Genomic DNA, 24,892 nt, shown 5'->3' with positions numbered 1-24,892 from the left:
TACAGGTGTCGATGTAAGTCAGTTATGCTTCTCTTATCATGAACTGTAATGTTTGAGTGCAAGAGATCTCAGACCGATCTCAGACATGTGGTGAAAGCATCATCTAAGAAATTAGTATACCTGAGGTTATCCATGAAGTCGGTCTGGCAGTTGGTGGAAATGGCCCTCTGGCAGTGTGTTTGAGTGTGATTGCAAGTGATATCAAAGTGGATGTACACTGTTACAGTGGTGGATGCTGATTTTTAGCCAAACATTCAAGTAAAGAGGTGAGGATATGTTGAGGTAATCTATGTGAGTCAAAAGCTCAGACTTCAGAATGCTCCAAGCACTCATATTACAACAAATCGTTCCTAAAATTGGCTCCATTTGATGTAAATAAGGGGGGATAACCCTAATATGGTCACAGCAGCTACAGCTCCCACCACCTGTTCAAGTCTTTTGATTGCAAGAGGCTGCCAATCAAACAAATATTTGCTTAAAAGAAATAATGGATGAACTGATGTGCTACACCAAATCCTACTGTAACATAAACATGGATTATTGTGAACTGTTAATCATGCAAAGCTACTCTCGCAGAGGTCAAGACTAAAAATGTCTCCCTTGAGTATAATTTCTTTAACTAATTAAATGTTTTTGTTCTAATCCAACAACAAACTCTTGATCTCAGATGCAAATATCATGAAACTGTAGGGCAGTCGGTGTAGAACGAGCACGCTTCACTGGTCAGCAATGAGTAAGCCATAATGAGTATAAACACAATGAATGGGGAGAGGTAATGGTGGCTTGCTGTAACCAGAGCTTAGCATTATGTAGTTACAGGGCAGTCAAACACCAGTGGGCACTAATTAAATAACATTCATGTCTGTGCTTAAATAAAACTGTAGTGTGCCAATAAAGGAGGCAAAGCAGATACTTTGATATTTTAGCCACTGCAGCTTTAACCACAGCCGGCAGCGTGTCAGTGCTTCCATGTACATTTAACTGAGCTTTGAGGTGCTGATGCTCTAGCGTTTCCCTGTTTCAGCCTAACTTAAATCCAGTGGAGAAAAAATGTCAACCAACCAATCCTTTCATATCAAAGGCGTTAGTCATCCTTTGGTAAAAACAAAGCAAAAAAGACACACTTTGAAAACACAGAGAACAGACAAGACTTTAGAGGTATTACAAAAAAATCTATATTCATTTGTTTTAACAAACAAAAATACAACCAAAGCTGCAAGTCTGGGTTAAAACTGCAATATGAGCTGCGAACTAAGGAAATACAAAAATCAATCCTGCTGTTATTCAAGTGTGAACAAATCCTTTGGTAACAGGTAAAACAGATACATTCATCAGTTACAAATAAGTAAGCCTAAAATTAATCTCCCAAAACATAACATGTAGTAAATAACAATGGCTGCTTGGGCCTAAATTAAAGATCAAGGTATTAAGAGTCAGAAAAGGCGAACAGAGGTGATTCCCAGCAACAGACTGAATATGAAAGATGAACGTAGCCTCATGGTTTGAAAAGGGAAACCAGTGAGAATGATCTTAAACTGACATTTTTTCCACCCAATGGCCAGCAGAGAGCTACTCGTTCTTCTACTTCTCACTGGTTTCAATCAGTTTGATTTCTTATGATTTTCATTATGTAATTATTGTTAATTTTAGAGTAATTCAGACAATAAAGGATGAAAACCGTAAAAAATCCAAGCATTCAAAATGCTCTTCTGATGTCACAGTGGCCCACACCATCTTCCCTGTACAGTCTATGTTCCCAACCTGGATGTGATCACAATAGAAATATGAAGTTTCACGACATGAATTTACAGGAAATTTATATATATCGATATCATCGATATTTATCAATATGTTAATATGGTTTTTCTTATTTTTTAGATTTGCTGGTTTATTTTAGTCCTTCTAAACTGTTAAAGCTGTTAAACTGAAACTAATGAATGACCAAAAGTGTCTTGGTGGAACGGATCCATCCAGTGAAGAGGGATAAGTGGTAGGGCTGCACGATTTTGCATAAAATGAGAATCACGATTTTTTTGCTTAGAATTGAGATCACGATTCTCTCACGATTCTCTTTTCTAATATAAATATTTATTGCACTTATTAACTGCACATCAACTTCGTAACAGTTGAGACTGAACATAAAGCCAATAAATAAACATAAAAACAACAAATGTCTCACGTTTTGTGGTTGCCGCAAAATGTTGTACTGCTTGAAATTCCGTCTCCGTCGTTGCTCGACACTGCGTGTATAGAGCAGGTAGTGCAACAATAGAAAAATAGTTGCGGGACAGCACTGTGTAGCGTTTGTCTAGGGTGTTGATCATTTTCCTAAATCCCTCGTTTTGCACAGTATTGATGGGAGCCATATCTTTCGTCAGGTGCTAAGTAATAGCCTCCGTAATTTCTTTGTGCCTGCGGGAGTTCGACGTGTATAGGGAAGCGCTGTATAAGGTTCCCGTTATTGATGTTTGGGTGGTTGACCGGGACGGATTTTCTCCTGTCACTTTTTCGTCATCCCTGACGTGCTCTCCGTTGTTTTTTCCCTGCTAATTTTAGCATCACACGGCACAGCTTCTGTATCACGTGGTATAAGGCTCCGCCCTTGTCATTTGTTGAGCAGGAAGAGTGAGCGCTTGTTTTCATGCAGATTACGTCCCGGATCAAAATGCGGTACAATTGTCGTCGTGTTTTGTTTTGTTTTTTTGTTTTTTAATCGTTGTCATTTGGAAATGAGATCGCACATAAGTATGGATTGAGATCGCGATTTTCTAACGATTAATCGTGCAGCCCTAATAAGTGGCCAAACATGCTGGGAACCATGTTGGGAAATGTTTTGGTGATTGTTTTCTCCAGAGAGAGAATTTTAGACAGTAGAAGAAGAAACGTAATATAACCTTGTTATTCTTTAGGAGGTCACATTTTAACAGTCTTATCTCTGAATGAATGCCAGAGTTCTTTCTCTCTAACTCCTCCTCAAATCTTCCCTCCTTCATCACAGCTCGTCCCGTGCGCTCCAGTTCTCCAGTTCAGATTGCAATACGTCAGAGTTTTGGGCTTCGAAACTCAGCTCTTCTTGCTCCTGAGTTTTCCTGGACTTGGCTCGGTCCCAGTCGGTCCTGACTGACTCGTTGTCCCAGACTACTGATGTTTCCGTGTCACTGATGTAGCCCGGGTCTCCTGTGTAATGGGTCGGATACACCAGAAGCGGCTCAGCAGAAAATGCACGCAGGTCCCGACGCTCAAAGTGGTCCATGTACTCTGATCTGATGAGCGAGACAAGCGGGGATGTGATTAGATTTACAAGAGCGCCACAGAAGAGGAATCACAAAGAGGAGGCAGATAACAGGAACAAAGAGAACACGTGGAGAGCAGATGGGTTATACTTACACTGGATGTTTGTTGTACATGACAGGAAGGAACTCGTCAACAGGCAGCATCTTCCTTAGAGGATCTGCACTGAGGAGCTTCTTGGCTCCTTGTAACGACAACATGTAGCCAAGAGTCCAGTAGGAATAGTCGGCCTCCACCAGATTGTGGATGTTTGGTAACGACTTCTCTGGATGGTCCACCTGCATTCGTTTCCGCCCAATATAACTGCAAGAGTTGTTCACATATAAGAGGCACAGATCACAGATTTGAAATGACAGCTAATAACAGTAAATCTACTCTACTGTCTTAACAACTATGCTGAATCCAGATGGAAGAGATGGTAGGCATCAGATTTGAATATGACCCTTTTAGTTTTATCCTCTTGAATTAACTAAGTGAACTTATATTTTAATTAGCAACTAAGAATCAGCACACAGATGAATATTGTTTCAATTTGTTTTAAAACCCACTGTGAGCAGGCACACTTCCCTCTGTGATGCTTCAGAACATTAATGTAAAATTCTGCAGTGATGGTCTAACTGTGGAGGAAAAGTACACAACGCAAAAACCTTGAGAACTACTCCTGCCCTGATGCGCCTTCTTGGGGCTTGGACACTTGCTGGGAAACTCTCATCAACAGTGAAGATTAGGGTTGGGCAATATGTAAAAATTTTCCAACTGACAATTGTCAGTCCAATAATCGGCGATGGGCGATACATGTGCGCATGTGCAGACTTTTTGATGGGCGGAGAAATGTAGTCATGCACGTGTTTACCACACAGAAGAAGTCCAAACATGGACGAACTAATTTGCCCAAAAAATAAGGGATGACAGCGTTAACCCGGTCATCACGATCAAAATTTTTAATGTGCTCAACCCATCTAGAGCGCAGAATGAACAGACTTTGGACAAACTGCCCGAAATGCGTTGACAGAGACATTTCAGGGATTTTGACTCCAGATGGGTTCATTCTTAATCGCGATAGTTGTGATGACGGTGCGTTAATGCTGACAACACTAAAATAAAATATAAAGTTGCCCATTTGGGATGAAAGAGGTAAACCTAAGGATCTAACCAAAGCGGTGTGCCGCTTGTGCAGACGTATAGTGCGAGCAAAGTACTCAAACACGACTAACTTGCATGAGCATGTACGTGTCCACCATCCTAGGCTATCACCAGCTTCTGCAGCTCCATCAACAAGCATTTGGGCGTATTCTGAGGAGGGTGCATTTGCTCGCAGATGAAAGAGGATGCTGTTAAAACAGCGCTATTATTATTTTTTTCTGTTGACTGCTTCTATTAGCTCCATCATTATTAGCAAACTTACTTATGGGCAAATAAATAAATAAATCGCCCTTATAAAAACGATCACCGATGGGCTCAGCCTATCGTCGATAGTCGATATATTCGTCCAGTCGCCCAAACCTAGTGAAGATGTGCACTGGTTAGCTGATACTGGATATCCACGGTGAAATTGCAAATGGACACAAGTAAGTAGGCAGAATGGGACCCACATCCCTTTCTCTTGCCAGACAGTAGCAAATGCATCAATTACAACGTTTGTGCAATTATAGCTTAAAAATAACTCCACATAGCAATATTGGAGTTCGATTGATAATTTCCACTTAATAATGTGATTGGAATAAATGTTTGTGTTTTAACAACATTTTTTCACACTCGCATAGCGGAAACTCTTAATGAGATATCAATGCGTCTCTGCTGCCACTATGACAAAGAACCCAGCAGCAAGAAAATTCAATCAATTCCTCCTCAGCTGTTGAATTCATAAGAAAAAAAATACGAATATAAAAATATACAATCGGGCTTTTAGAAATACTAAATATAGTTGCAGCTCAGCTCAAGCAGACTTTGCTGCAATATTTGAAGGTCATGTCTAGATGAGTCTCCCGAACAGCTCTTATTTCGGATAGTTTCAATGAAAATGCTGTAGGATGGTGCTCAGGAGTGGGATGCTGCACTGGATTATTCCCACAAGTGTTCTCAGCATCTGACTGGTGGCGTCTGAGATATCGTGTGACAGATGGTTGGATTTCACTGTAAGAGGATGATGGAGATGATAATCCTCTCTGTTTACTACACTGTGTATTTCCTCAGTTCACTGAAGCATCACTCACATGAGATCCCAGTCCAGCTTGTGTGATGTCACTTCCTGCAGCAGTGCCTGAAGGCGACGTTTGAAGAATACTTCAAAGCGGAGGTCGTCCTCGATGACCAGAGAAGTCTGGAGACCTCGGTCTACTATCTGAACGAAGACATATGGATATGGAGCATTACAGTGCTGCCAATATATTGGTGAGCCTGTGCATAAAATCCATCATGTACTTAGGTGGATTTAGTGTAACGTTTGTTAAATCCTTTTTGACCTTTATGGGTCCTTCGTACAAAATGATTACAAATGGCTAATTTTCTATAATTACACATAAAAGCCTGTGTGTTTGTTCATTCTCCCAAAATAACAGGAGAGGCTGAATACAGCTGGTTTAATTACTATACTGACTGAGCTTTTTCCTGACAAACAGTGCAGCTAAACTATGAAGTCTTTTATAAAGATTCTTTATGAAAACTACCAGTTGACCATGTAGACTGGGCACACACGACATTGGTTCCCAAATTGTAACCTAACTATTTTTGATGGCCTCCAGTGTAGCCAGGATATCCAGATAGTGGATATCTGCTTTTTGACTTCCCGGTTATTGTTTGCAAATACAGATACAATGAAAAAGGCTCATGAAAATGCAATAAGTCACTGGTTTTGCAACTGCATTTTGGTGAATACAGTCCCTTAATTGCTCTTCATGTGGACTGTTTAAATGCATGCAATCAAAGTCTATTCAAACATGATTGGTAAACAGAGGCTGGACAACAAGAGAACTGTAACTGGAGAAAGCTACCAGTCTCCTTTTCTTTGCTTATACATCCTACATAATCACATGCAGATAGCAGTTCATAGAGATTACATGCACTGCAACGCCCTTGAGTAGATGCATGCCGGGTTTTTGCCCCTAACCCTAACCCTCGCTTGTAATTCCTCTCTCTTTCCTTGCACTTTTTATATTTTCATCATGAAAATAATAATAATAAGATGTACAAATGTACAAATAAGATGTACAAATTTGTCCAAAAAAAGCAGCGCTCTCATTGAAACATATAGAAGACAAGTTTATTTGCCGCTCAAGCCACCTTTCCTCACGCAATCTCAATTATTGTGTTTTTAACAATAAACCTTATCTAAGATGTGCAGGTAGACATAATTGCCTTAGGCCAGCTCAAGAGTCTCACCTCCTTCCAGATGTTGTAATGAGACAAGAAACAACCCAGTTCACCCTTGGTTAGAGGTCGACCGTGATAAGGGTCTTTGTATCCTGGCAGCATCTTAAGCCCCATAGACTCTATATCAGACTTGTTCAGAGCTCTGAGAGAAAGAGATGGACATTGAGATTTAATATGGAATCGATACTCAAATGAAACAGTGAATAAACATGTACAACACAAATATATTCGTAAGCCATACAGGTATCAGGACTGACTGCAGAAACAAATCAATTACGAATAACTGAATAACAGCCTAACTTTTGGACAGCCCACGCGAAGGTTAGAGACATAAATAAGCAAAAAGTATGTGGCTCAGGGAATCTAGAAATAAGAGCAAGCGACCAGCTGCTTTTCACCTGGTTGTTTGTCTCAGCCCGGGCTCACTACATCAATTTACACTGCATGTTGCAGAGGCACAAATCAGGAAGACACAATCGGTGGGGGAGGAAGAAAATGAGAAACGTACTTGCCATCCACAGCAGCAACAACCTTACAGCTGATCTCCTGCTCGTACAGAGTTCTCAGCATTCGCTCACGACGGTCAGCTCTCCGCACCAGATTTATCATAAACACCTGGGTGCACGCAGATGCAAAACACACACGTCTAGATTACTGTGCACGTATTTATGTGTGTGAGAGAGTGAATGAGTGTGTGCATGTATACCTCATCAAAGCCTATCTTGTTAGGCTGCTTGGGAGGAAGAGACAGGAAGCTGGAGGGCTCCAATGGTGGATTTTTTACTGTCAAAGAAAAAAGGAGGGGAGGGAAAAAAGAGAATGAGTAATGTGTTAGAACAGGAGTTCCCATAATGTGGTTTAGGGAACAGCAGGGGTCCACAAGATAGTTGTGAGGGATTCCCCTATGAACGCTGGAAAAAACCTACAGTTTATGTTTTCCTTTGATTTCCTTTGATGTAGTATTTTGCAAGATACTGGTAAGTATTAAAACCGTGTTATAATCAGGTTATTATTATCTTGTATTAGTATTTGTTGTGTGGTTTGTCTTTCTTTTTCTAAAAAGTGATACTTACATATTTTATTCATTCTCAACTCTATATTTTTACTCTGAGATCACACTGGAGTAGCTTTTCATGAGTTAAGAATAATTCATATCTAGCGTATACTGTGCTTTCATTCTCTTTCTGAAACATGCCTCTTAGCTCTTCTCCCTTACAGCCATCCTTCCCTTTAAACTTTCCTGTTTGGCTACCCCTCACAAACAGATGGTACTGTACTCTGAGCTGCGTGTCTGAGATGACCATATCATCATGCCTACCATGCTCATTTGTCATGAGTTATACAGCATATGGCACTGCTTTGGTAGAAGGTCACACCGCTCTAACTCAGTGCATTTATTTTGTTACTGAGGGAACAGCAAAAGACGACAGTTGGCTGGCGTGAGGATTTGGTTTTGATGGAAAAAATTTTAAATGCAACTCAATGCTACAGACCAGACGAGGCAAGTGAAAGATGTCTTGAGTACCAACAGCTCAATCTGTTTGAATATAACTAGCTTAAAGACTTCTGAGACATAAACAACTTTATTTGCCTTAATCACAAGAAAACTTGCACCCAACGAGTAAACACAAACAAATCACTTCTGCATTTCTGAGCGCTTTGATCTTTTGACTCACCCATGACTTCAAGGTGAGTATGCAAAAAGCTCTCTGCCTCATCCTGCAAGGTAGCATGAGAACGCATTGGCACCGGGAAATGCCCATAAGTCTCCTTGTTGCATATATACATCTGCACATCTGTAGGCAAGAGATGAAAAACAAGCTTACACTTTCTTTTTTGAGAACTTTAATGGACCTACCACATAAAAACTCCAGCTCTATTGCCTTTAACTCACCTGCCATGCGCGCTGAATAGGCAAAGACAATGACATCATCCAGGGCCCAACTGTATTCTGGGTGTGGTGGATAAAAGGCCAGCTGACGGGAGGCCTCTTTTCTAAGGTCCATCAAGTAGGTAGAGTGGACCATTGGTACAGGAAAACAGCCACGACGCTCCTGCCTGCGGATGGGCATATAAGCTGGTGTGCGCCTGTAGTAACCCTGCAGGAAGTGCAGAAACACTGTGTGCTATAGTTACAAACAGCTCTCAGCTGTGTCCAATTTATAAGGTGAGCAAGAACCTGAACTGAAGGACTGGGATTTGAAGTTTCTGAATGCCTGTAGCACTTCGTAGGAGGTTGAAATATCGACATATTTTTTTAATTTATGACAAAATACATTTTCTAAGAGCAAATCTTGAAATTCTGGGTTGCGCTGACATGGAAAAGACATTGACTGATTGCCTTCTGGCAACAGGCCTATTAACTGTACTGAAGGAAATGTTCTTTAGAGGAATCAGACTGTTGGCTGAAGATGGTTTATTTTGTCTAGAGGACAGTCAGCGTCCTCATGTCTATTCTGATCTGAAAAGAAACAAAGATGAGTTCTGAAAGGCGTCCTGCCAAGACAGGAATAGATCACTGACAGCTTGTGTGATGAATCAGATATGCTGTCAAAATCATGGCAGCAGTGTCTGCATACTCAGGGAAACATGTTTCAATTCAATTCAGAACAATTTACTTTGGGTAATAAATAAATAAATAAATAAATAGAGGTATATATTTACTCATTTGAATAAACAGAGACAGCAGTGGCGTCTGGTGAAGCAAGTGGTAGCAAGTGGCGAAAGAACAAATTAAAAAAATGACTGTTTATGCTGTCTGTGTACCAGCATGTTATGTTAAATATTATATATGGTAATATTACTTCACCAGAAAAAGCAAAACTTTTAATTTCCAAAGGAATTCCACGGCATATACAGTCGACAGCCACTTTGTTAGGTACACCTTGCTAGGGCAGGATTGGGCCCCCTTTTGCCTCCACAGCCACCTTAATTGTCCATGGCATAAATTCAACACAGAGCGGGAAACATTCCTCTAAGACTCAGATCTATGTTGACACAATAGCATCACACATTGGTAAAAATCTCTTGTTCCCAAAGATGATTGAGATCTGATGACTGTGGAGCTCATTTGGAGCTCATGGACCACTGTGGATATAAAGCAGGGGTCTCAAACTCCAATCCTCGAGGGCCGGTGTCCTCAAACTGTCCCTGTTGCAACACGCTTGAATAAAATTAGAAGGTCATTAGCAAGAGTATAGAACTTGATTGCATGCTGAAGTGGCAACCCTTAACCCTTAAATTTCAGTAAATGTAAGTGTTTGAAAAAATGTACTTCTAAAAGTAATTTTATTGCACGATGTTCATTCACTCATGGCTGAAATACCACCTCAGCATGCAATCAAGTTCTATAGTCTTACTAATGACCTATAAATTGTATTCAGGTGTGTTGCAACAGGGACACATGGAAAAGTTTCAGGAAACCGGCCCTCGAGGACTGGAGTTTGAGACCCCTGGTAAAAAGGGATGAACATGGAAATGGGTCCAAAGTGTTACCACCCGGAAGAGTCGACACAAGGCAAGATGGATCCACGCTTTAACGTTGTATTTTTCCAATTCTGACCCCACAATCCAAGCGTTGCAGCAGGAATCAAGACTCATCAGACCAACACTTTTCCAGTCACCTACTGTCCACTTTTGGTGACGCAGCGCAAATTGTAGCCTCGGTTTCCTGTTCTTATCTGACAGCAGCATCACTTTCAACAGCTTCAAAGTTCAACATGATGTATGTTCAAATATGTTCTTCTGCAAACTTTGGTTTCTTTGTAACGGGTTGTTATTTGAGTCCGTTCCTATCAGCTTAAAGCAGTCTGACCATCCTCCTCTGAGCTTTGACATCAACAAGCATTTTTATCCAGCGAGCTGCTGCAGGTGTACCTAACAAAGAGTATATAGCACCTACACATCAAACACACTCCATTCACTACGCTGGTAATAATAAAGACTCTACCACACCTTCAAATTGGTTAATTTACAGTGTTTCTAAAGTTAGGTATTGTACAAATATAATTTCCTGAAGCACAAGAAAAAAAACACTCTGTAAATGTTCTCCTAGATTATTTTTCAGTGTTTGGAGGATGGCAGGAAATGTGTTTTTCTTTTCCACAGCAGAAATATTAAAATTTTACAGATTATCAGTAGCCAACAAACTAAATAGTGGATTTCATTATTCATCCAGGATATAAAAAGAGGTTTTTAAGACACGTTATAAAGAGACTAACCTTGATAACAAGGAATATTCCGATTGAAGGACGCTAAATCTAATAGCTTTTTAAGGCCACTTTGATTAAATTTAAGCTCTTGCATTTACAAAAAGGCTTAAAAAACACATTCTGGAAGTACAGCATTCATTTTTTAAAAAGCAAAGAATTTGTTGGACAAAAACTAAGCGGAAAATTAGAAGAAAAGTATAAAACACTATTTCCTTTCAAGCAACTGACCCCCTGGCTTAGGTTCTCCATCCTCCCAAGCATAAGAAAATGACACATAAATCTTATCCATCATCTGAAGACATTTGAAAAATGGATTTAGAGACGTAGCAGCAATTTCTCAAAAAGTTAAGATCTTAATTTTGCATCAATTTAAGGCTTTAAAGATCTGAAGACAACCGATGATGAATAATCTTTGCAGTCTCTTTTCTTTGTGTCGCTGTGATTAAAACCTGAAGCTAGCAGAAACTTAATTAAGTGTTATAAATTTAACGATGCACAGAAAAAGGAAAAAAAAAACATCCAAGAGATGCACCATCTTGCGGTTTATCATTTCGAGTCGGTGGATAATAGCATTTTCTAAATACTCTTATTGTGCTATTGTGCTTATTGCATTTTAGACTGTTCTTTGCCATCTGGTTGTCACAAATTAATACGTTATTCACACATCCAAACTGCTAACAGAATGCATAGGATGTGAGATACCACATAGCCAAAATTTAAATGGGGTGTAAATGGATAGCAGCTCAAAAGAAATCTGCAGTACCTGTGAGGTCATGCCGCACCAGAAGCTGGAGTATGCAGCTCTGGACTCCAACATGGGAGCTACAATGGTCTTGTTTTCCCTCATCAGCTTCCACAACACATCCTGATTGGTGAGCAGATTGTCACAGTCGGCCACCTGCGGACAGACGAGAAGGGCACAGTATTGACTATCGCACACAAAGGTACACATGTAAGCACCCAAAATGTCAGCCATTGCTTCACAATAATTGACTGAGCCACGGCAACATGGCTTGATCATTAGACACTGCAAGCATAGGCCGCTCCTTCTTAGACCTTTTCACCTCGAAGCACGTAATTTTTATAAAACCCTTACAAACAGACTGCACTAGTATTTGCTGTAGGCTCATTTTTACGGAGTTTCTGTTCTGAATTGATTTTCAGGGAACATTTTTTGTTGTTTTCTGTTTTTTGTTCAGTGCCAAAGTCTTTGCCTCATTACATCTCAACAACGACAACAGATGCGCTCCAACAAGTGCTCCCAGACAACTATGTGTGTGTGTGTATGTCTTCAGCATAAAATGTATCCTCTGATATTGGCTTTTTGCACACGCACCTTCAGTACACTTACATTAGGCATTGATTTTCCAAGTCTCTAAAATTCTACTGAAGGGACAAAGTGTAATTCCTCTGAAGGATATTCCCTCGTTTGGTCTTCGGATGATGGTAGCAAAGAGTGCTGTTGAACATATGGGTCTAAAATCTTCTAATTACTGTGTGCATATGGTTCACATCATTTTCATACTCATCAAGCTATTCAACGGCTCCTTGTGCTTTGTGAATGGGGGTATTTTTGCTATGAGAGAGACCAAGTGTTTATTAACAAGATAAAGGTGATTACTGTGCAACTTTGTACCGATGACCATTTTCACTTTCCTCTATTGTGACAGCTGGACCCAATCCATGCAAGCAGGAATATACACCACAGCTTAACAGAACCACCAGACCCCCACAGAGCATTCAGCGTTTTCCTATAATTTGCCAACCATATGTGCCTTGGCCTTGGCCAGTGTTTGTCCCAATAAGTCACAGGAACTTGTGCTAGAAATGTAGCATAAATGTAGTTAGTTTAAAAAGAAAGTTTTCTCAGGACTCTATGCAGTACATCCCATGATTCATTCAACAGCTTGCAGAACCATCTTTAGCAGCCTTGGAGTAATTGTTTTTCTGTTTAAAGAAATTCTGGCCCACTCTTCTTTACAACGTTGCTTCAGGTTCGAGGACATTTGTTTATTCACGCCTCGCTTAAGGTCGTGCCACAGCATTTCAATTAGGTTGAGGTCTGGGCTTTTTCAACCACTTTTCGTTTTGTAATAGATTTGCTGCTGCGCTTTGCATTACTGTCATGTAACAAGATGCAATTTGGGTCAAGCTTTAGCTGTCAGACAGCCTCTAGCATAGTGATCGTGGCTCAAGAGTTGGGAGTTCGCCTTGTAATCGGAAGGTTGCCGGTTCGAGCCCCGGCTTGGACAGTCTCGTCGTTGTGTCCTTGGGCAAGACACTTCACCCGTTGCCTACTGGTAGTCCTTAGGGACTAGTAAAGCGCTATACAAATACAGGCCATTTACCCTTTTTACCATAGCATTCAACTCAGTGCAAAAAAAGCCGTAATAATCATCCCACCACCACCGTGCTTGGCAGTTGGTATGAGGTGTTTGTGCTAATGCTGTGTTTGGTTTTAGACAACCTATGCATTATGGTCAAACATCTCCACTTATTGTTCCAAAACTCTTGTGGTTTATGCAACTTTGCACAGAGTCCTATGAAAACTCTCTTTTTCACATGACTGTATGTAAAACTACATGGTAGGAATTAGTGGAAAATCTTTTAAATTGTTATTTCTTACTTACATCGCAAATGTTAATAAAAATCAATGCATATCTACCTGTTTGCCTAATATATGAAGGAATGATGTAAAACAGTCCTATCTCAAAGTACTGGCTAACTGGCCACAAGTTTACTTGTACACAGGTATTAGCACGCAAGAGTTCTAAATAATAATGGTTTAAAACAATAAAATTGTATAATACACTGAAAACCTAACTTCTTGTGTCCTTTTGCATTGTCGAATCGAAACAGCTCTAACAAAACAGCAAAAAAACAAAACAAAACAAGCTCATTTCTGGCAGTGTGCCATTCAGCCTTTAGTTACCAGCTACACGGAGCTGTAGTTGTTTACAAGTGCAAAAGCACTGTTCTTCCCTGAACTAGGGTTTTAAAACTATAAAGAATTTAACACTTGACACAACAGCATTAGTAAAAATGTCAGCCTGAAATTTGCATATTTTGAATTTTTTACCTCAGTTCTCTGAAGAGATATAAGCATTTGTAGATAATGTGGATGAGTGGCTGTTAAGAGAGTGGAGTGTCATGAATCAGCGTATTGTAATTTCCACAGATATCGCCTTATTCACCGAGCTGAGAGCACATAGTTGTAGAGCTGCAGAGTGGATGATAGCATACCAGAAGATAGTCTGCCCATATCTCACGGGCAGTGTCCAGCGCTGCCTGACGGAGCTTCATTACATGTTCATAACGGAGATTATTCCAGTGCTTGGGCCCCACCTCATCTTCAAAGGCACTGAGGCATGCAAAGACAGACGCATTAAGTAATGTGCACACCACGCACACACAAACACGCACAGAGACCCATTGTCACACATGGGCACGCACGTACCTGGGTTCATCTTCGGGTCTCCACTCCACATAGTGGTAATAACTCTGGACCTTGATGAGCCACTCTCTTAGGATGGCTGTAGTGTTATCTATGTTGTGGTCTGTCGCCACCCTGTGGGAGTGATGACAGGAGAGAGCGAACTCTGAGTAAAGAACAGTTCTGCTGGTACCAACAAGTATTAAGACTTAATTTGGCTTAAAGGGAGATGAACATGTATCATTATGTGTGAAATTTATTATTACAATATACAGTATATTAGAGACATGCTGGAATAGCATTGGTCCCAGTCCTAGCATTAATAAGACAAGGCTGTGAATCCTAGGAAAACTATTTTTGGTCGGTGTCGCTATAAAATTCTGTTTTATTGGGTCACTGACTACATTTCAAACAACCACAGTAATCCCTGTACATGATGTACTTTTATTTATTAATATTCGCCAGCATTTATTATTCTGCCACTCAAACAGCATTTTCTCAGCAGGAGCCCTGTTGTTTTCTCTTCTGTTCTTTCTCATTTACTGCAGGCAGCTAATGTCTCTGCATAAATAGTTACACAAAGCTTCTGCTTTTGGAAGAAGAATGATCCTGTTCAGTTTTATACACTGAAGTATGGAGGTGGTAGAGAGGATTATAGATTGATTATCGGTTGTTTTCCAATCAGGATTGTGAGTTGTTTCCAAAAATCAAGTGGGAAATGTTTTGTGCATTAAGTAATAAAGTTCAAATAGTTTGCAACACTTGCCGGTGCACAAACTCAACATTTTAATATTCCAAAATCATACAGAAATGAGCATCAGTAGATCAACATGTCTTGACTGGAATAAAGCCATTTAATAACTAGGTGAAAATTTCAAATATCAATCAACTGTAGAAAATATTTCAGCCTTAAAATTCAAGTCATTTTAGATTTAATTATCCACCATCTATTTATATGGCAACAATAATTTTTTATTGTAAGGTAAAGCCCCAACAAACCTTATAATGCTATTATGGTGTTAGCAAACTAAACCTTGTTAAACATTCAACAGAGTTGGATCGAGTTCAGCATTCATTCTAGAGATAAAGGACTAGGTGTTCTAGTCCTGGTGAGGAAAGATTTAGCATCATTAAATTAGCTGATACCTGTTTCTGTGTTTTGCACCTACAGTTTATTAATGCATCTTGCTAACTAGCTTTAGCTGATAAATTGGGATTCAACCTTTTTATTCACATATGACAGTTTCAAGATAACAATAACAACATGTAAGTGGCTGAAACACCAACACTGAGACTTCAAAATACAGAGTCAACAACCAGTGGGCTGATACAATGGCCACGTGTTTCGTACTGTCTGTGCTGTGTACTGGTTAATCACAAACTTTGTCTTGCGAAACAAAGCAACTAGAACTCTGAAGGAAACGAAACAAGCTGAAAAATGCTGAAACAGCCCACAGAGCTAAGATGTATGAGAATATTTGGGTGGTGAGCTCAAAGTCATTGCATAAGCCTCTGAAGGTTTTTTATCCATGGTCACAAACCTTCAGAGGCTGGAACCTAAAATTAATGTATAAGTAATGTATATAATAAATATTAGTAATACATGTTAATATAAAGCAAGGTCATTTTTCATGTGCTGCAGCCTGGCATTCTTTCAGCTGATGACACGGGGATACTTACACATTCTCATCCCTGACATGCATTCACCAATGCAGATTTCAGTTACAGTCGAAGTTAAAAGGTTGGATTGCATGTCTTTAGCATAATTAGAATGGTCCCTTACTGCTTATTCTGTCCTGTACCTGACTGCCTTTATGTGACTGCCTTGTGATTTCTGTAAGTAGGCTTTAGAAATATTTCTTCAGGCTTCTTAAAGGACACTCTGATCTTCTTTGAATGCCCCGAACGTGTTGCCTTTTATTCCATTCTCTATCAAAGTGATCCCACACCGCATTAATAACTTTGAGGTTTGGACTCTGGGGAGGCCAATCCATGACTCAAAGTTTTTTATTGTGTGTGTTTTTTTATCTAAGTAAGCTTTTACTGCACTGGCAGTGTTTTTAAGATCACTGTCAGACTGAAAATGAAACTGTCCGCTAGCACTGGGTGAAATGCTGCACTAAATCGTGTTTTACAAATGGATGTAGACAGTCACTGTTGGTTGGTTGGTTGGTAATTTATTTCAACATGTGAACAATATACAAGTACATTTAGAAAAGAAATAAGAGAGAGAAAAAAATACTATACAAATTACATACAAAAAACCATTCTGATTAATTTACATGTTGAAAGGGACTGTTGTACCTGTCTGTTGACTAAATTTTTCAAGTTTGGATTCATCAGTTAATAACACCTGTTGCCACTAATTTTCAGATGTGTCTCAGGTCCTGTGTTAGGTCTTTCCTGGATTTGTTCACATTTGTTAAGGTTATGTCTTTAAGACACTGTTTTGACCTTCTTGATAAAAAAAAATGTTATTTTTCATACATTCAACTAAAGAAATGACGTGTTTTTTGTGACAGGCTACTAGTAACAAAATGTCTAAATTTAAATGAAATAGTTGCTAAATTGTCTGTTATGTTTAGACACGACGCTGGTTCAACACTTGAGTTGGGTGTCTGTTTTATTAATGGGTCAGTGTTAAGTGGCTCAATAAACAAAATGAAAATGACACAAAGACTAAGCTGAACATGAGTGAAATGTTCAAAGAAAAACTTGGCAATGAATATGTTGATATTTAAAGAGTGCAGTTTAATGGCAACCTAAGACATTTTAGGACATTGATAGTCTGAACCTGGAGGACAAATTCACAGTGCAAAAAAAACTAACCCTAAAGAAAACAAACATGCTCCTGGCTGTGCTGCTCGTCTAATGGACATTTTGGGGGATTGGAAACAGCAGGATCCTCTGCTGAACACTTTTGGGTCTTAGCAAGAGACAGAACTCTCATCACCAGCGATGATGCTGACTGATAAAATCTTTGACATCAAAGTTGACATTTTCTCTATATCCAAGTTCAAGCTCCACAGTGAATTAACAGCTACACTCCTACTAGTGCTCAAAATGAGACTCCCAGCGCTGCTGGAAGCAGTGCAGGGCTACAAAAGGATGTGACCTTGAAGAAGATAACAAGCAAATGTAAATCAGCTTTTGATTTTCATACGCTCAGTTGCTGAACTTCTTGAATGCTCTCATAATCCTTTTTATGGCCTTGCTGTCATTTGAGGTTCAAAGCGTCACATCACTAGTATCAGGTGTGGACGGGGAAAGAAAGGCAGACAATAGAGCCACAGAAGGGGAGGGTGGCATTCAGCTGCTCTCTGTGCTATCATAACAAATCTAAGTGTGTCAGGGAGGGGCAGAGACAAAGACAGAAACACAGACGGAGCGTGAAAGAAGGAAAGAATGTGTAACACGGCAGAAATGGATTTAACTCCAACCCTGTCATGTAATGAGCGTCAGTCAACATGCTGCTGATGTTAGCCTTCCCATCTGTCTGTGGCGTTTTTAACACAGCAGTGTCATGTGACCAGCTAACCAATCTATCTTCTTCTCCCACGCTCTCTCTCTCTGCATGTGTCTACTTCTTTTCTCTCTGTTGGACACAAATTTCTGACAGCTGTGAAGTTCTGAATGGCCAGAGGTAGTGAATTAAAAAGGGTTTGTGAAAAATAAATATGTGCGATTGCAGCCATGCCTAACGGATATGAGAGAGTTAGGGAAAAAAAGGCAGGAGGAGGAAGATGATTTATGGCTTGATGATAACATCCCCACTGCATGTCCCTGCAGAGCACACACACTCACCAGTGTGTGTGTGTGTGCGTGTGGTTGTGTGTGTGTGTGTGTGTGTGTGTGGCCGTTTGCCAAGTATTTCATCTTAACCTGTCACGTTGATAACTGCAGACATCGACAGGTGGCAAGCCAGCAGCTCAGAATATATCTTTCACACTGCATTTCAAAACTTTTTATATCAGCTCTTCCACGGAGAGATGAGCTATGTTGTATATCAAAGAGAGCCCGCTGAAAACTGGCTGCCACATGGGCATGGTTAAAATCAGGCACAAATATCTGGCTCAGACACAAGGAAAGAAGCTCAACATCCAGGTTGGTTTGTTTGAAGAGGCACACGGACACTTGAATCCCTCGTTCTGGGTCTGATGGAAAAAGTTTCAATTCAGCATTTAAATGAAGCACGGCATCCTCTGATCAAACAGCCATTTCACAGGAGTGACTGATGTTTAGTTTTAATTCCCCTTCCTGCTGTCACATTAAACGCAACTCTGCTAGAGGCGTTTAGCCCCTCATTTTCCTTCATTAGACCACTGGATTGCCAACTAGGATATAATCTAACCTGTCAGGTGTGAATGCTGATGAAAAATTTAAAAGAATCTCTCAATTTTCAAGAACAGATATACTAGCAGGGGATCACAGGAAGTTAGCAGAGCTGGAGACAGGAAAAATCTAGAAGGAGGGGGGCTGGGTAGCAACAGAAAAAAAACAGCCTTAAGGTAAAAGAAGATAAGTCCTGCGGAGGCGTTTTAATACACGGGCTCACATTCACAGTCTATTGTGTCTGGTCGCATTGTAAAAGATGTATTCAAAATTGTTTTAAATACTAGTTTTGTTTCCAGACGACTTTGGGAGACGACGATGAGGAAGGGGAAGAGGGAGGGGAAAGAAAGGGGAGGGATAGGGGAGAAAGAGCGGGACTATGTAAGAGAAGCTCCGTGACTGAATGGAACTTTTCCTGGGCTTGACTCTGCAGGCGGAGTTCGCCCTCCCTGCTCTGCCAGCTCAGGTCCACACAGTAGGGGAAGCCACGCTGCTCCCAGTTGCACTCATTTCATCACTGGTGTCATTTACAAAGATAAAGCCCACGCTGCATATGTGTTCCCACAGCTTTAGAACACAGCGCCCCCATCTGATCGAATCTCACAAGCGCACGCGCAAACGCACGCAGAGTTTTCCTCTATAATTTAAACCCGGGCTCGACGTGTCTCTCGTGCGCCACTGAGATCTTACAGTGAATCCCATTTTGTTGTACTTTAGTCAGCTAGTTCCTTTAATATGTTGACACGACACACTGATGACACTCACCACAGCGCAATGCGGTCCTTCGGGTAGTTCAGGCGCTCGATGGTTCCGAGGAACAGCGGCAGAGAGTGCGCCGAGTTGCGACAGACCAGCGCGATAACGACCCGGGGAGCGAGGATCGGAGACTCGGGGCTCCAGCGCTCCTCGGGGAAATAGCCCCAGCTCCGGCCCGGCAGGAGAACGAACAGCAAGGTAAGCAGTAGCGAGGTGACCCGGTGCATGGCAGGGGCGAGTAACTCCTAGAAGCCAGGGCGGACAGAGAAGGAGACTGGGGGATGTAGTAGCCGAGGGTCCCGCTGTTGTATTATGCCGACAGTGTGTACATGGCAGACGAGCTGGCTGAATTAAAGGGCAGGTCTTGACTGCTTTAAGGGGAACTCTCTGCTGTCCAAAGGCCGTTGCTTCGCAGCCGCTATGCACCACCGTTACAGAGAAAATTAACCGTGAGCTACTGACAGGTTAAGCTAGAATGAATCCTACCTAATGAAACAACCTTATCTTTCCTATAAGGCCGACTGGACTCACACTTTGCCATATGCTGCCCTCCCCTTTAAGAATAGATCCAGCTGTAGCAGATGGAAAGCCATTTGGGCGTGTCGGATGTGTTGAGCACACTGCAGGCCTGTCATACCTCTGCAAAATATCGTCCAGAAACTCTAAACTAAGGGGATTTACGCTCTACTTTGGAGCTACTGTTTGAGTAAAACCTTTCATCTCATGCCGTGTCCCATAATCATGCACTTGTTATACCCAAGTGACAATATAATCATGATAATGACAATAATGGTGATTTTTGTATACAGAAATATTAATTACAGAGCAAATAATTAAAATCATGGTGTACAGCAAACCTAAGCACTACCAGGCATTTTAGTGATTAACGCTAAACTTGAATGATTAAAATGAAAGATATTAGTGAGAAATGATTCCCGGATCTCAACGTGAGAAGAAATCCGCAGGTATAAGATTGTGTAATTGGCCAGTGTTGAGTCCTTTTGCTGGAAAGTGGTGGCGCTGAAGGTACTGCAGTACCCCCTAGTGGATAGAGATGACCTACATGTCTACAATTACAAATGAAAACATAAAGTACAACTCAGACTCCATAAGCTACTTTTATTTTTCCTTATATTTTTTTTCTTGGCTGCTTGCTTTAGTGGTTGCCATAGTGGATCATCTGGCTCCATCTCCTCCTATTCTTAGCCTCCTCTGTCACACCAATCCTCTGCATGTCCTCCCTCACTACATCCATTTATCTGTGCTCTTCCACTTTTCCTCCTGCATGGCATTTCTACAAGAAGTATCAGTATAACTACCTTTGTCTTTGCCATCATATCAGCTAGTACTCTCTGTTTACCAGCTATAGCTTACACCTACTCTCAGCTCTTCACTTCTAACTTCCCTTCTCTCTTGTCGCCTCCCCCTCTCCTCTTCCTTTGTCTTCGGCCAACAGTACCGTAGTTTCCACAGGCTCCTTGTTGGCCAACAGCACCAGAGGCAATCATTGTTAATCTCCGACCAGTGCGGAATGGGACCCTCCTTTCTGGTGCTCTTTAATATACAGTGCACTGGCTTGTCCCCATATACATGCATACATACATAATAAGATTTTAATCACTGTGAATCCAAAGTAGAAGTGCGCTTTTGAAAGCATTCAGTATGGCCACTTTTTAATGGTTTGATACAGCAATCCATTTCTGTTATTAAGCATATTATTAACTACCTGTTAATAATAATCACTGATAAATGCATTTATAAACACACAGCACTCGCAAAAGTCTTGAAGCATTCCTCATTTATTTATAATTTGCTTTAAAAAAGACGGACTTTATTGTTTAAGTGGTCTTGAGCTATAGTCTTCCGTGATTTCTGAAGGTCTTTTAAAGGTTGTTTTTTTTGGACATGGGTTGTGCTTTAACTAATTTTTAGACCAGAAGACACAGCAGACAAGGGTGTCACTGTTGTATTATACTGACATGAGATTGGATTGGCGCTGGCTGAATTAAAAGGCAGGTCTGAACTGGTTTCAGGGGAACTCATTGTTGTCAAAAGGCCATTGCATGCCAGCTTGTATGCACCACAGCTACAGTAACATTGAACTGTGAGTGAGGTACTGAGAGGTTAGGTTATGATAAGACAAATCCTCCTTATGTATTCAAACAACCTTGTCTTTTTAATAAAGCCATCTATACTTTCCCTTTGACATATGCTGTCCTCCCTTTTAAGAATACATCACACAGTCTGCTCCTTGTACCTGAGCATTACAAAGTTTTGTTTTTGTTTTGTTTGTTAAGCAACTCACTTATGACCCATTCAAACATAAAAAGGCATCTAACTAAATGGATGTGTTGTGTCTACACATACAGACAGCTTAGGAAAGGAGCAATTTTAAATTGTGTCTTTAGGCACTTTGTTAATAGCAGCCTATCACGGACAGTGACTGTCTGCAGCCATCTGTAAAACACACCGGAGGCTCTGAAATGGTTTGGTGCTGTATTTCATCCAGTGATGTTGGGGATCTTGTGAAAAGAACTCTGGAACTATGAATAGATACATTTTAATCTACCATATTATATCAGCTGTTTGGCAACAGATTCATGTTTCAGCCTGAAAATAATTCCAAATGCATTCACAATGCATAAAAAGCATAAATTAATATAAAACCACACAGTGAAACCATTATTTATGGATTGGTCTCCCCAGAGCCCGGACCTCAACGTTACAGAAGCAGTGTGGGATCATCTTGAGAGCATGGAACCAAAGGAAGCCAAAATTCAAGAAGAACTTTGAAATACCATTCAAGAAGCCTGTAGAACAATTCCTGAAGACTACTTTAAAAAATTACAAGTTTGCCTAAGAGAGTTCAGACTGTGCTGAAGAATAATGGCGGTCATAACAAATACTGACTTTCAAGCTCTTTAAAATTGTACAAATAATAATTGTATAAAAAATATATATATATATATATATATATATATATACACACACACAATGAAACTGCCTTTCATAAGTTATAACCGTTGTTGTTTACTTTGCCTATATATGTTGTCTTATGATCAGTATCCATATTAAATAACAGCTTATTTGGTAACTGTTTTATCAGCATTTGTGGAAATCTGCCTTTTATATGGTGTCCAGCTGCAATATGTCTGTGCAACCTTTAATATGTTTTCTTACATGGTTTTCCCTTCACAGACAAATATGAGCTTTAAATTTATATGAACTGTATTTTTCAACGTATTTATTCTGATATTTTTCATATGGTGCTGAGGGTGTCATCCTAAAGTCACACATATTGTATCATCCTCACAACACCCCCACATGAAACGTGTTCTCACAGCTACGGTTTTGCTTTATTATAGCATCTTAAACTATTAACGCCTACTGCTGCGCTTATTTATGTAGCATTTTCTTTCTTATCAATCACTCAAACCCCTTTAGACAACCAGTCTTTTTACCCATATATTTTATTGCATTATAATATAAAACAAAAGCACATATTTTTAATTCGACCCTAAGTTTGAATCACCAGTTAACCTAATATGCCTGTTTTTAGGAGGAAGCCGGAGTCAACCTTCAGGCACACGGAGAGCATGCTCGGAGAATCCCAACTGGGATTTGAATCAGGAACCTTCTAGCTCTGAGGCAACGTTTGCACCATTGTGCTAAGAACATGCACAGATCAGGCATAAGATTATGACCACCTGTCTAACACTGAGTGGCCCTTTTCAGACTCATTCAAATCCTTACACTTGACAATTTTTTCCTGCTTTTAATGCATCAGCTTTGAGAAGAAGAAAAAAACGTCGATTTGATCCCTAATATAACCCACCCATTAACAGGTGCCATGATGAAGAGATAATCAGTGTTATTCACCCATCAGTGGTCATAATGTTATGCCTGATGCGTGTATTATAGTCTCTTTTCTTCTGGTAGTGTAATTAATGTGCATTTTACAACCTAAATAAATGTACATGACCTTTATGTACAAGACTTTACATATTTATGTTTTTCTTTTTCTAGGGAAATTGAATAGAAACATGCAAAGGATATAATTTTAGAGGTCAAAGCCTCTACTGTGCCGCCATGTAGTTCCTTCATGGCTCATTGCCTTCATCAAGGACTGAGAGCATATGTTTTTCTGAGTTTTTAGAGCGGGCTCCTTGTCTCCTCTGTCAAACATGATGCTTGGCATGAGTTTTTCAGATTCTGATTAAGAGCCTTCAGAGGTTTGGCTGGGCTTCTGCTGGCAGTCACAATGACGGAGCAGCTTGTCATGTACTGGTTCAGAGACACCAGAGCTGGAGCTGTGGGGGATGTTGGGATTGACATGGAGATGCACAAACTGCTGTGGGACTGTCTCATCTCAGCATGAAAACAAAATGTAGCATGTAACTGACAGCGTAACAAGTAATCGGTTCAAGATAAGCACGGCACACTTATTCTTAAACCAGAAACAACTCCTTAAGTCTGACTTAGACTAAAAATTACATATACCTTTTTTGGATATGAGAAGTCAGGATGTCTCTTAGGATGAATTCAAAGATAGTACAGGGATAAAGAGAGCTTTTTCAAGCTGATACCTGGAATCATAGCAGGTCAGATAATAAAACCATATTAATTTATTACAAGAATATTAATAATTTTGATGTGAGAAGGGAATTAAGCAGCTTACACACATAAAAATGTAAAGAAATGCCTGCTCAGTCACACCTTGTGCAAGTACTGGCAGCGAGATCTACAGGATCATTTGCAGAATTAATTGAGATGACAGAGTCCACAGTTCTGTTCCCAGGTGCAGGGTAAAATGAACATGCCCAGACAGAAACAGACACATACAGGGAAATGTGCAAGAGCTTTGCATTTTACTCTGTGACAGCACAATCTGAACAAACTCTGGGGCATAAAACTCACAATTAATCTCACCTTATTACACACCTTAATCACTCTGGCTTTGATCCTGCACAGCACTGCTGTGATCAGAGACCGAGCTCCAAAATATCGCAGCACACATATTAACCCCGTGGAAAGAAAGAAGAGTGACGGGATAGGAAAACCAATGTGATGGCATTTTAAAAATGCTTTTATTTGCATTACTTTACTGGGTATACAAAATGTTTCATTAATTCGCTTTGGGGAGAGCATTCTGAGTGGGCTTCCTGTGTGTCCAGTAGTGTCTCTTAGCCTTCTGCTGACAAATCCAACCTACACTGCCGCATGCAAGATCCATCTGCTCCAAGTCAAAGGTGTCAGCATTTCAGATAACAACACTTAAATTTTACCCTTCAATAATTCAGCAAACTGCACTGTGAGTAAGCCACCAATTCTATCAGCTCATATCAGAGCTATGCAGTTGGTTTAAATAGCATAAAAACTACCTATAGGCTTTATAAAACATGGCATTAACATGGTTTAAAAAGAAAAGCATACATCAACTTCCATTAAAATACTCTATGCATCTAAGGGCATGCACGATACTTCACATTCCATACTGTGT

The 24,892-nt window shown here is 40.3% G+C and overlaps 1 protein-coding gene and 2 long non-coding RNA genes across 3 annotated transcripts; 2 read left to right on the top strand and 1 right to left on the bottom strand.

Annotated features, from left to right (window-relative positions):
* Positions 1-1,151: 1,151 nt before the first annotated feature.
* Positions 1,152-19,903, bottom strand: colgalt1b (collagen beta(1-O)galactosyltransferase 1b). Its single transcript, XM_004539108.5, has 12 exons — positions 19,402-19,903; positions 14,329-14,439; positions 14,115-14,232; positions 11,635-11,769; positions 8,555-8,759; positions 8,337-8,456; positions 7,367-7,443; positions 7,169-7,275; positions 6,670-6,802; positions 5,505-5,632; positions 3,388-3,594; positions 1,152-3,263 (listed from the first exon to the last, which is right to left on the bottom strand). The coding sequence occupies exons 1-12, from the start codon at positions 19,617-19,619 to the stop codon at positions 2,993-2,995; spliced, it is 1,830 nt and encodes a 609-aa protein (XP_004539165.2). The 5' UTR covers positions 19,620-19,903; the 3' UTR covers positions 1,152-2,992.
* On the top strand, positions 3,591-13,278 carry LOC143419036 (uncharacterized). Its single transcript, XR_013099005.1, has 3 exons — positions 3,591-3,709; positions 5,485-5,682; positions 12,542-13,278. It is a non-coding gene; the product is annotated as an uncharacterized LOC143419036 (long non-coding RNA).
* Positions 19,450-23,379, top strand: LOC143419034 (uncharacterized). Its single transcript, XR_013099004.1, has 2 exons — positions 19,450-19,590; positions 22,099-23,379. It is a non-coding gene; the product is annotated as an uncharacterized LOC143419034 (long non-coding RNA).
* The last annotated feature ends 1,513 nt before the right edge of the window (positions 23,380-24,892 follow it).

This window comes from Maylandia zebra, linkage group LG6 (genome assembly GCF_041146795.1).
Source record: "Maylandia zebra isolate NMK-2024a linkage group LG6, Mzebra_GT3a, whole genome shotgun sequence".
In the NCBI taxonomy this organism is placed as follows: domain Eukaryota; kingdom Metazoa; phylum Chordata; class Actinopteri; order Cichliformes; family Cichlidae; genus Maylandia; species Maylandia zebra.
This window is presented reverse-complemented; position numbering and strand designations above follow the sequence as displayed.

What these genes read in the sequence shown, in the direction of transcription:
- colgalt1b (XM_004539108.5), bottom strand. Translation starts at nt 19,619, where the DNA reads ATGCACCGGGTCACCTCGCTACTGCTTACCTTGCTGTTCGTTCTCCTG. An exon ending in CTATTCAGCGCGCATGGCAG is followed by an intron (nt 8,457 to 8,554) that starts GTGAGTTAAAGG and finishes TCTTGCCTACAG; the next exon opens with ATGTGCAGATGTATATATGC. An exon ending in ATTACAACATCTGGAAGGAG is followed by an intron (nt 5,633 to 6,669) that starts GTGAGACTCTTG and finishes GTCTTCGTTCAG; the next exon opens with ATAGTAGACCGAGGTCTCCA.